The sequence below is a fragment of the Mytilus californianus genome, unplaced genomic scaffold (assembly GCF_021869535.1).
Source record: "Mytilus californianus isolate M0D057914Y unplaced genomic scaffold, xbMytCali1.0.p SCAF_13, whole genome shotgun sequence".
NCBI classification, from domain to species: domain Eukaryota; kingdom Metazoa; phylum Mollusca; class Bivalvia; order Mytilida; family Mytilidae; genus Mytilus; species Mytilus californianus.
The window spans coordinates 37,032,279-37,043,410 of NW_026262615.1; the positions used below are offsets into that span (position 1 = coordinate 37,032,279).

The 11,132-nt window shown below is 31.9% G+C and overlaps 1 protein-coding gene across 3 annotated transcripts in view; it reads left to right on the forward strand.

Moving 5' to 3' along the window:
• LOC127723592 (U11/U12 small nuclear ribonucleoprotein 25 kDa protein-like) overlaps positions 1–10,725 on the forward strand; it is a 41,987-nt gene extending 31,262 nt beyond the window's left edge. Inside the window, exons 1-7 of one of the 3 annotated variants that reach the window (XM_052230281.1) lie at positions 112–194; positions 2,847–3,095; positions 4,647–4,770; positions 5,600–5,705; positions 6,388–6,429; positions 8,495–8,569; positions 10,325–10,725. In XM_052230281.1, coding sequence (XP_052086241.1) covers positions 144–194; positions 2,847–3,095; positions 4,647–4,770; positions 5,600–5,705; positions 6,388–6,429; positions 8,495–8,569; positions 10,325–10,397 — 720 coding nt within the window. In that variant the 5' untranslated portion in view covers positions 112–143 and the 3' untranslated portion in view covers positions 10,398–10,725. Of the gene's footprint in view, positions 1–111; positions 195–2,846; positions 3,096–4,646; positions 4,771–5,599; positions 5,706–6,387; positions 6,430–8,494; positions 8,570–10,324 lie in introns of those variants that run through there. The other 2 variants (XM_052230280.1, XM_052230282.1) reach the window with 2 other exon arrangements.
• Positions 10,726–11,132: the final 407 nt, after the last annotated feature.

Below are 11,132 nucleotides of genomic sequence, written 5' to 3' on the forward strand. Positions count from 1 at the left end.
TGTGCATAGCACTATAAAACGTTTACAATTTAACTTTCATAGAAATAAATTAACAATGTTCACATTGCTGCGTACGATAAAAATGTTTTAGATATTGTAAATAAACTCTAAAAAGCAATAATCCTGTCACATGACTTTACAAAATGGCTGCGCCCATGGACCAGTTGGATTTACTTGATAGGTGCTTTGTTAAGGTAAACGTCTTCCTAAGGCAAATTGAAAACAATTATTCGGCTTATCTGTATGAAGCAGGTGTAACCTCTCGAAGTGTATATAAGTACAAAAATGTATATTCAAGTATTTAAAGTATTTCTAATCTTAGTAATATAACCCCCAAAGGGTGACTGGGGAATAGAAGTATGGTCACCATTGGTCTTCCTCCGACCGGCAGTAAAACCCTTGCTAAAGTGGGGCGTCTGTTTGGCTGTGCGGGATGTACAAATTTGCAGCCACATCCGGTCAGAAAGGGGACGTAAAATCTGATGCCTTGTGTAAAGAGAGTGCCACGCTCTTTGCACGTTAAGAACCCTTGCAACATTTCTTTGAGGGGTCCGTAGGTGACCTGTTGCAAGGCTAAATTTCTGTCCCTATCCAATATACCCTAATTTCCAGTGGCAGTCTAAATTTCTCCGACCTTATTCCCGGACGCCCCTATTACAGAACCTACCTATTGTATTTACTGTTAATTTGTTCTCGTCCTGAATATGCATGAAATATTTGCCACTGGACGTTAAGCAACCAACAATCAATCAATCAATCTTAGAAATATAGTCAATGAATAATTTCATACATGTAAACAATACAATGTACAGTTACTTTCAGCAAATTATAGTTATCTCGTCACACATTGCAAACTCTTACCAAATGTCAACTAAAACCACTAAATTCAGACTCGTACCAGTAACAACTGGTCCACTGCTAATTCGTTCCATTGCAAAATCGTACCAACTTATTTAAAATGCACTCAATCTACGATCTACAACAGCTTTATTTAGATTCGGTATAGTTATGTAAAATATAGAGCTTTTAATTGAATACATACTGTATCGGAGAGCCTATGTTTTGTAATAGTATTACTTCCCTTTAAAATGGACTGTTGTGAAATTAACATTTGAGTATTACTGTTGATATAAATTATTGATACAAACATGACAAGTGTAGTGACTTTATTGCAAGACCCTCATGGGTAGTCAAGGTCGTTAAAAAAAAACCTCGTCGTACTAGGCTTTAACCAGAAATTAAGCCACTTGGTCTTTAGAGACCTGTCTGCTTCTGTCATTGTGTCTATATATATGAAGAAATGACAATTTTAGCTTTTAATGAAAAGCTTACTCAGGTCTTGTACAGACCTCACCGTTTACACCATAGAGAAAGGTGGCATTGTTTTGCATTTTAATTCATCTAGACAAAATGCCACTCTTATGTCTTGCATTATGATGCATCCAGACAAAGCTTAGAATGACAAATTGAATATTGTTACTTTTCTGTGAATTTTTACTTGCTGTACATTTGAATACTTTTATATTTTTAAAATTGTTGATATTTGTCAAATTATAATTTACTAATAATCTATGAAAACTTGCTAGTGTTAAGTTCTGCAAAGCCAAATATGAAGGATCAGAGACTCAAGTTCTAGGTTTGAACTTTTTATGCAGACAGGGGTAAACAGTTGAACAAAATTATGTCGACAATGACACAGAAAATACAAAACTCAAAAACCCCTCTTGTTACAATACAAAGTATATACAACCATATACAACAGTATAAAAAGCATAGAAAGTATAATGTGTGAAATGTTGAAAATATACTTAAATTTACAAGTCACAATGACCTTTTTGTAGCTGATTGTTCCTTGGTTAATTGGAGGAAGAAAAACAAAGAGTAAATTTGTTTTGATATGTTTTTTTTTGTATTTTGACTTGTAGGCTTGATAATGTTACAAAGAATAAGTTTAATTTTGATGTTTTATTGGTTACCATTTCATCAACATACTATCATGACTATTATTTAGCAAGTAATGTAAAAATAAAAAAACAGTTCAATTAATATGATTAAGTCTACTCTATGATACTGGTAATTAAGAGATTCAAGAAAATCAATAATTTTTTTATAAAGATTTGCAAAAACAATTCATAAAACATTTGAAGATTGTATATTTTTATTTTTATAAATCTCGATCTTTGTTTATTTATCCAATGTTTGTCTAACCAGTTTTTGAAGGCATTGATAGAAGTTTTAACGGGGCTTAGGTAATTTTATCTGTCTCTCCAAAAATATTGTTCCAAGTTTTGGCTATTCTACATGTAAAGAGAATGAGTGTTTTTCGGATATTTGGTTGAATACATGCATGTGACAATGTGGTGACTCCATTAGGACCAGTAAACAGTTCCTGTCACATGCATTGTGCTTGTCATGTTATTTGTGATACATGTTAGTATTTCTAATTTCCATGGCCTATAACACATTGGAAACATATTCAGTTGATCATAGTAAAAAAAGTACAGTATAACAAAAATACCAAACTCCAAGGCAAATTCAAAAGAGGGATCGAGTTCCATAAACTGACAAAATCAAACGCTATCATTCGAGTCAATCAACAAAACAAATGAAAAACAACTACCATATTCCTGACTTGGTACAGGCGTTTTCTGAAGAAAATGGTGGGTTGACCCTGGTTTTATAGCTAGCTCAACCTCCCACTAATGTATGACAGTTGTTTATAGTTTATAGTAACACCTACACCTATATATCCACTGACCTATTAATTTATAGATGTCACTTTAGACATGTTAGATGTTCAAGTTACTGACTATAAATTGCTACATGATTTATTTATTTGATTGTAGGTTGTCAAATCCCTGAGTGCTGATCAAAGTACACCAAAATCTTCTGACACTGATGTACACACACAAAATGTAAACAAAGACTGTATCCATAGTGATGACCTTGACAACAGACTTGTTGATCAGATCAAAGATAAGGTGGAATGTAAAGAAGGTCAAGGAGATGAAGAAGAGAATTGTAATGAAGATTTGGTCCTCAGCCATCAGGAAGTTATGATAAAAGTCCAGAGTACATTGTCTGATATAATAACGGTAAGTAACAATGCCAACATTTAAATAACCAAAAGGCACATAAAGGTTAACGTACAGCATTATGTAATAAAGTTTCCATTGAATGTACAAAACTAAGATTTTAAGAAACAGGTTTCTATCTTTTGCTATGAAATTAGAGAGGCGAAAGATACAAAAGGGATATTCAAAGTCATGAGTTGAAACCAAGCTAACAATGCAATGGCAAAAATCAAAAAAAGATGAAAAAACAAACAACAGTACATAAAACACAACACAGAATACTTAAGTCTGAGCAACATAAACCCTACCAAAAACTGGGGTGATATCAGGTGCTCCGGAAAGGTAAGCAGATCCTGCTCCACATGTGGCACCTGCCATGTTGCTCATGTAAGTATAAACCCGGTCCGGTGACAAGTATAATTCGGTAGGTCACACTAGGGAAAAAGAGGAAAGGGTTGTGGTTACAACAGTTGGAAAATATTTGTTGCATCTGTGAAAGGATGACAATCCAAATATGATTTGTTTTGTGAATCACCCACAGTATCCAGCATTCACTGTGAAAAGTCATCACAAGCATTCACTGTGAAAAGTCTTCCACCAGCATTCACTGTGAAAAGTCATCACGAAGAATAAATTTTTATTTTGTTTTGAAAGAAGTCAAAATATTATTTATCAGATTTGCAGCTTTAACTTTCATGTTTCTTTTTGTCGACCTGTAAAGAAAAAAGGGGATTGATTGATTGTTTGATTTTTGGTGTTTAAGGCCACTTTCAACACTCATGGCTATATCATGGTGGCTAGGTTTTATTGTTGGCGGAAGCTGGAGTAATCAGAGAGAACCACAGACCTTCTGCAGGAGAACTTGCAATCCTAGTCTATTAAGACGGGAGTAGTACACACCTTGCCTGGATAAAAAAGGACCTTCATTGAAGTTCATACATTAAGGGGTTATAATAAACAATATCTTTGTTGTGCAAAACAGTATTTTCTGCAGTTTAGAAACAAAAATGAATTACTATCACTGACTACGAACTTTTTTAAACATAGTCTTACATTAAATATAAAATTTAACAGCAATATTTAAAGTTAATTGTTTGAATGAATCATATATGAAAATGAAATAACTGTTTTTATTATACTTTATGTCAAAATGCCAGATTTTGATTGGTAAATACGAGGGAGCAAATACTCTATTACCCTTCACGGAGACAATTGATCAAGTGTGTGCTTTATTAAATACGGATGGTTGCTATGTACAAGACATCATAGTTTATTACTTTGAATTTGAAATTTGATAGACAGTAATAACAGAACATTCAGTATAATAAATTAAATAACACATATCTGAGAGGGTGATAGAGTAGATTGTTACCCCTCAAAAAGGCATTGTCAACCTTGGCTTCACCTCAGTTGACAATGTTTTCTCGGGGTAACAATCTGCTCTATCACCCTCTCAGCTATGTGTTATTTATATACTAGTGTACTCACCTTCTACCAAAAAAAAAAAAAAAACAACAACAAAAACAAACCTATTATGGCCTTATATCCTAATATACTTTCTTGGTGTTTTAGGCAGATCCACTGTTGTATGACCTGCCGCCACAGGTGACGTTAGAAGAAATTAATTCCTACATTGCCTTAGAATATGGACAGGCCATGATTGTCAATGTCAGAAGAGCAGATGATGAAGTTTTACGTGAGTTACTAAATATTACAGTAACATGTAGTTTTGTTGCAAATTACTTTTGAAACTTTATTCCTGTCTATGTTTGACTGTGAATTTATTATAATTTGTAGTATTGTTATATTTATCTTTTTAATACTGGTTAATGAAATCAGAAGAGCGTGTACTGGCTGGTCATTATTATGTATGATACCATTTTGACACCCCTACATAGCTATTGAATATTCAAGACTTTCATACTTTATAGATAAGAACAGCAGGTGAAGCCAAAAACTGGAAGTTGGAGATTTGTAGTGTAAATGTATATATGTAGTTTATAGAATAGTAAATAAGAACAGAAATATAGTTATTAATTATTATAATCCAAGCGAGTAAAACACAGATCTGTTAGTATATTGATTTTCATTTATTTTATCAATTATATGTGAACCATAAATCTAAAGTGTTCCTCAAAATACATATTTCTTATAGGATTGTCTCCATAATTTGTCAAAACCACCAAATATAGTCATGATAGTATCCCTAAAAAGAAGTTTATCCTCAATCCATATGAAATAAGGAGATGTAGTAATGATTGCCAATGAGACAACTGTGACCATTTCAGACATTTTATTTATACCAAAAAAATTGAATTTTTGGATTAATAAAATGATGTGATCCTGAATTACTATCCTAGTCTATTCAAAGTGACAAATGAAAAAAAAGAAGATAAATAAACGTTTTTCATAGATATGTTTTTTGTTTAATTAAATATGCAATGTTTTATTTTAAGATAAAAAAAAACACAATAAATGTAGTTTTTACCCCTCAGCACTTACAAGATTTAAAATTTCTTTTGTAGCCATTGTTGTTACCCAGAATGCAACTGTGTTAGATTTGAAGCATGCCATCAAGCGATATGTCAACCTGAAACAAGAAAGAGCCAATGGAAAATTACATTTGAGCTGGTACAGTTAATTATGAGTTTAACATGAAAAATTCAAATTAGGAGTAGTCTCTGCATGTGCAAACAAGACCATCAAACTGTAGTGCTTAAGATTGCTATATGTATGAAATATGTGTCTTCATCTACACAATTTTGATGTTCATATATATGTTATGCTAGCTTTTCCCTGATTTCCCATGTTGATTTATTTTATAAAATCTCTCACATTTGAGGAGGTGTTTTGACATTTTTATGCTTGTGATAGTACCTTTGGAAGTTTATCTAATTTTAAAATCAGTTTTATTCCCATGGAGGAATTTTGAAGTTAAAAATCTTTCCAAGAATATCATATCGCACAAAAATGGGAAAGAGCTCATATTTGATGAAAAGATTGACTATTCAGTAAACCCACAAAAGGGAGGCAATTCAATTTAATAAGACCCATAAATGGGAGACAACTCAGTTTTTAGGAACAGAGTTGATTGATTGATTATTGGTTGCTTAACATGAACAGAGTTGAAATGTGATAAAAAAACTGCATAGACTTTACATTAATAAGATATTGTTTATGTAAAATATTCATTGTGTTTGTACAGGATTTAACAGTTTCTTCAAGATTTTTAGTATTGACTTTGATGGAAATTAATATTTAGTTCAAATTTGGGCTACTGTTAATTAAATTACCTTGAATTTGAATTTCGTAGCTCAACAAATAGCTATGAAAACTATACCATGATATTAAACTGGTGTGAATCTTTTCATTGTTGCAGTAATTTCTAATAAAGCTTTTTTGTTATGTTATTACAACTTTTGATGCAACATTTTTTTTCAATGAACTAACATCACTGTTTTGCTATAAACATGATAAAGGCATTAGAAAGTGAGAATTATAGAAGGGTTAATTTCAAAATGTTCAAAGAAAAAGTTGAGACTAACAGCTATATTTAAGATTCAATAATATAGGTCTATATTATACAGAAAGGTTTTATCCTAATAGAACAATGAGATTGTGAGTTAGCCCCCTTCTCATGGCAGGTGGGCTCTACTCTAATCTTAATTGATTAGGATTGCCAGTTTTCATGCCAAAAGGTCAGTGGTTCTCACATGGGAACTCTTATGTCCTCTACCTTGCACCCATTTTATAGCCAAGAGTGATGAAAGTGACCTTAAACACCAACAATAAATCCTTATACAAATATATATGTAGACTATACTCAATATAATTTGCAGCATCTGCTCATACACTTTGTGCTTCACTTGTATTAACCTCTAAGTAATTAAAAAGTATCTTTGATTACAATCAATTTTCAACTGTAATCATTTCACCTACAGGTTCAAATTCTCATTCAATTTTGTAAGATTTGATGTGACTTGTTACCTCATTGTGTCAAAGTCGAAGGGACCGGAAAAAGTATTTGACTTATCCGAGGTTCGACTCATTCAAGGTCGAGTGTGTGTCGTCATAAATTTGAAATGCATGAAATACAGTTTGAGATTTGTGTAAACTAGATACTATGAACTGTGTGCCTTTTTTCGATATGACACTTTATGATTGTGTATTCAATCTCCATTTTTGGTCCTTCATATTAATTTAACACAAAAGTACAGATACAAATCATCCGCAAATAAAATAGTCTACCCTTATATTTACAAAGGCCAGTCACTATAAATTATGAAATCATTTGCAGAACGAAATAAGTTCTGAAAGGTCTCTGTTGAGATCGTCTGCTTTACATTAACATGATTAAATTATCATGAATTTATCATAATTGTCTTCAACCTTTTATTTATTGTAATTAATGAGTTTTAATTCTAATGATTCATTTAATTTTGGCTTGGGTTATTTAAATTCGTTTCGTTTTTATCTCATGTGAAATATGTTCAACACACTAAAGTTCCGCTTGAATGATCAACAAAGGTGTTGATTACCGGTCAAGATAAACATGTCATTTTAACTGTTATACAAACAAGTATGTTTACTCAGCTTTAATCTCTTTTGAAAATGATTAGGTTACATAAGAAATGCATCCGATTTGAATTTTACATCGACGAGACTATAAAATTTACTTGACTTAAACGAGTATTCGAATCAACCGAGTTCGACTCATCAGAGGTAATTATGCATTGATCAAACGGGAATATTACCGGGACCAAGAAATTATTTCAACTCATCCAAGTTTTCGACACAACCGAGTTCGACACAACGAGGTTCGACTGTAATGTATTGCTATTTATATATCTAGGATAAATGTTTGGTATTTTATTTTTTTCAAATAGAAATTAAGCTATTAAGTTTGGTAACTAAGAAGCAATCATGATTACTATGGTGGCATATTTCTGACTTTGCAACTTAAATATCTGACAACTCAAACTATACATATTAATTATGTATCTGCAACAATCAACTTGCATATCAGATAGAAATTAGTAAAATTACCTAACTTAAACATTTAAGTTGACTTGAAAGATATTGAAGCAATATGCCAAATATTAAGTTTACATTCAAATATTTTAGGTTTTTTGTCAGATATTAAAGTCCGAACATGTCAAATATTTATTAAAAGTCTGCATGTCAAATATTTATTAAAGGTTTGCATGTCAAATATTTACGTTGACATGTCAAATATATAAGATGACATGTCAGATATTTAGGTCTACATGTCAGACAATTACATGTATCGGACAGAAATATGCCACTCTAGATTACTATTTAGGTTTCCGCTGTTATAAGTTATCTGAAAGTAATAAATAATCATTCATTTGGTTGAACTATTTTGTGACTTCACTAAGTATTGAAATTTATAATTTTAGGAGATATATATGGAAACGTTTTTGGCTATACTTTGATGGAGAGAAACTCACAGATGACAAAAAATTACTTAAAGAGTAAGTACTGCTGTTTTGTAACACTTACCTCTGATGATCAATTATCTATATAGAAAGGTAAAGATATTTTATTTTTAAAAAATGGAGATAATAAAGGCTTGATGGATACCCTGTCACGTTCGGTCTGTATTTATGTATGAAGTTTTCTGCTTTGTGTTGATCTGATGAGTTAAGTTTTTTATGTGCCTGTCCCAAGTCTGGAGCCTGTAGTTCATTGGTTGTCGTTGATTCATGTCTGTCTTATTTGTTTTTAAAAAATTTTGCGACGTATATTGATATCACGTCATGGTCTGAAGACATTTGGTTTCTGGATAATAACTATAGTATTAGTAAATAGAAATCTATGAAATTTAAACATAAGGTTTATAACCACAAAAGGAAAGTTGGGATTGATTTTGGGGGTTATGGTCCAAACAGTTTAGGAATAAGGGGCCAAAAAGGGGCCCAAATAAGCATTTTTCTAGTTTTATGACAATAACTTGTGGAACAGTGTATGGATCTCTCTGAAATTATACCACAAGTTTCCATACCACAAAGGGATGGTTAGAATTGGCTTTGGGGGGTTATGGCTCAAACCGTTTAGGAATTAGGGGCAAAAAAGTGAGAAAAAACAAGGGTGTCCTGGTTAATGGACAATTACTTAAGTACAAATTACAGTGTAAGGGAGGTAATTCAAAAACAACTTTGAATTACCTCCCTTACACCGCTTTTAAAGAATTTTTGTATTATTTTGAGATGATTAGCTGTCAATTCATTTTTAAAAGTTACTATTTTAATAATATTAAAAATGCTGATTAAGGTAAATTAATTTTAGGTATGATTATGTATGTCATTTTCTATTTTTAGACTTTTATGATGTATTAAAAAGGGTTATTATGGTTGCAAACTCTATTGGAAATATGAATTGAAATTATGACCATGACTGAGGGACAGAATTCTTTTTTGGAAAAGGGGGAGTTAAAAAAAATGGAGGGGGGGGGGGGGGTAAAAAAAAATTGGTGGTGGGGGGTAGGGGGACAATTTTTTCAGAAATCAAAAAGAAAATCCTTCCAATTTTTTTTTTTTTGAAAAAAGGGGGTGTGAAGGTCAATTCGCAACAGGATAGTGTATTGCACAAAACACAAAAGCAAAAAATTGAATATAATTCAAGTTCTTCGACTACAGTTGTTCTGTGTCAGAAACCTATTATGTGTCAAATACTGAATTACAATCCCAATTCAGACCTGTATCAAGCGTGAACATTGTGTCCATTTTTGCCCAAACTCTTCAGGGTTGGACCTCTGCGGTCTGCTCAGCGAACAAATTTATTCGTTAATTGTTTTGTTATAGATAAGGCCGTTAATTTTCTCAATTGAATTGTTTCGTATTTTTTCATGTCGGGGCCTTTCATAGCTGACTAAACGCTATGGGTTTTTCGGTTGTCTATAATTGATTTTATCCACTTTATTGGAACTTGGTGAATAGTTGTCTCATTGGCAATTTTACCTCATCTCCTTATTTTCATATTGAAGTATTAAGTTTTAATTATGTGGAGTTTGCATCAATGTGACAGTAATCCAACAATCCAAATTGCAAAGAGGTTCATAAAAAGTCTTGAACAATATACTATGGTCATATCAAGAGGTCAATAAACAACAATTGTTATCATACAATTTTAATTTTACTACAAAGCAGTTAGAATGCTGTATTGGAATAATTTGATAAAACTGTGTATCTTTTTGGTACATTTGTAATATTAGAAATGTTTTATTACAGATATGGTATAAGAAATAAAGAAGAAGTTACCTTCGTCAAACGACTGAAAGAAAAAGGGAAACACAGAAGATGAACTGCTAGTGTGTTTTGACTTACATCTATGAACAGACATAAAGAGCGAAAAAAGAAGGTGCTGTTCTGGTGAACAAGCTGGAGATATTAAGAAAGCAATAAAATGAGAAGAATACACTCTGCAAACAAATAGATGGAAGAATATACTTAACTTACTCTTGGGTGATACTTCCATGTATTGAGAGAAATTCACATTTTCATGGGATCTTGAAGTATTGCTTAGAATTTGATGATGTGGCTAAAGAATTGTGTTATATTTGATTGTTGTACTTTTATTTGATAAATGTTAATAGTATGTTGATATAAATAAATCACCTGTAAATTATTTACATATTGTTAATTTATAAAGTAAAATGATTTTGTATGTCTGCAATGTTTTTTTTGCAGATGTGTTTTATGAATTTTGTTTTGGCCTGTTAGGTTTTTAAAGAGTGACATGTCCTTTTATCTTTGAATTATTATCAGTGATGTGTCATGCAATAGAAGTTCCTCCATAATATAAGTAACAAGTAGAAGAAATATTAGGTAATATTATTTCCACTGAAACAAATATTATAGTATTTGTTCCCTACAGAATAAAAGCTATAGAATGTTTGTTTGAACAGGAACAAATATTATGACATTGGTTATAACACAGTTTCCAGGGGAACTCTGTTAGATGGAACACATATACATTGACAGATAAAAGGAGAAGTGGCAAACAATGCAATAAGACAGAAAACCAATTACACAAAAA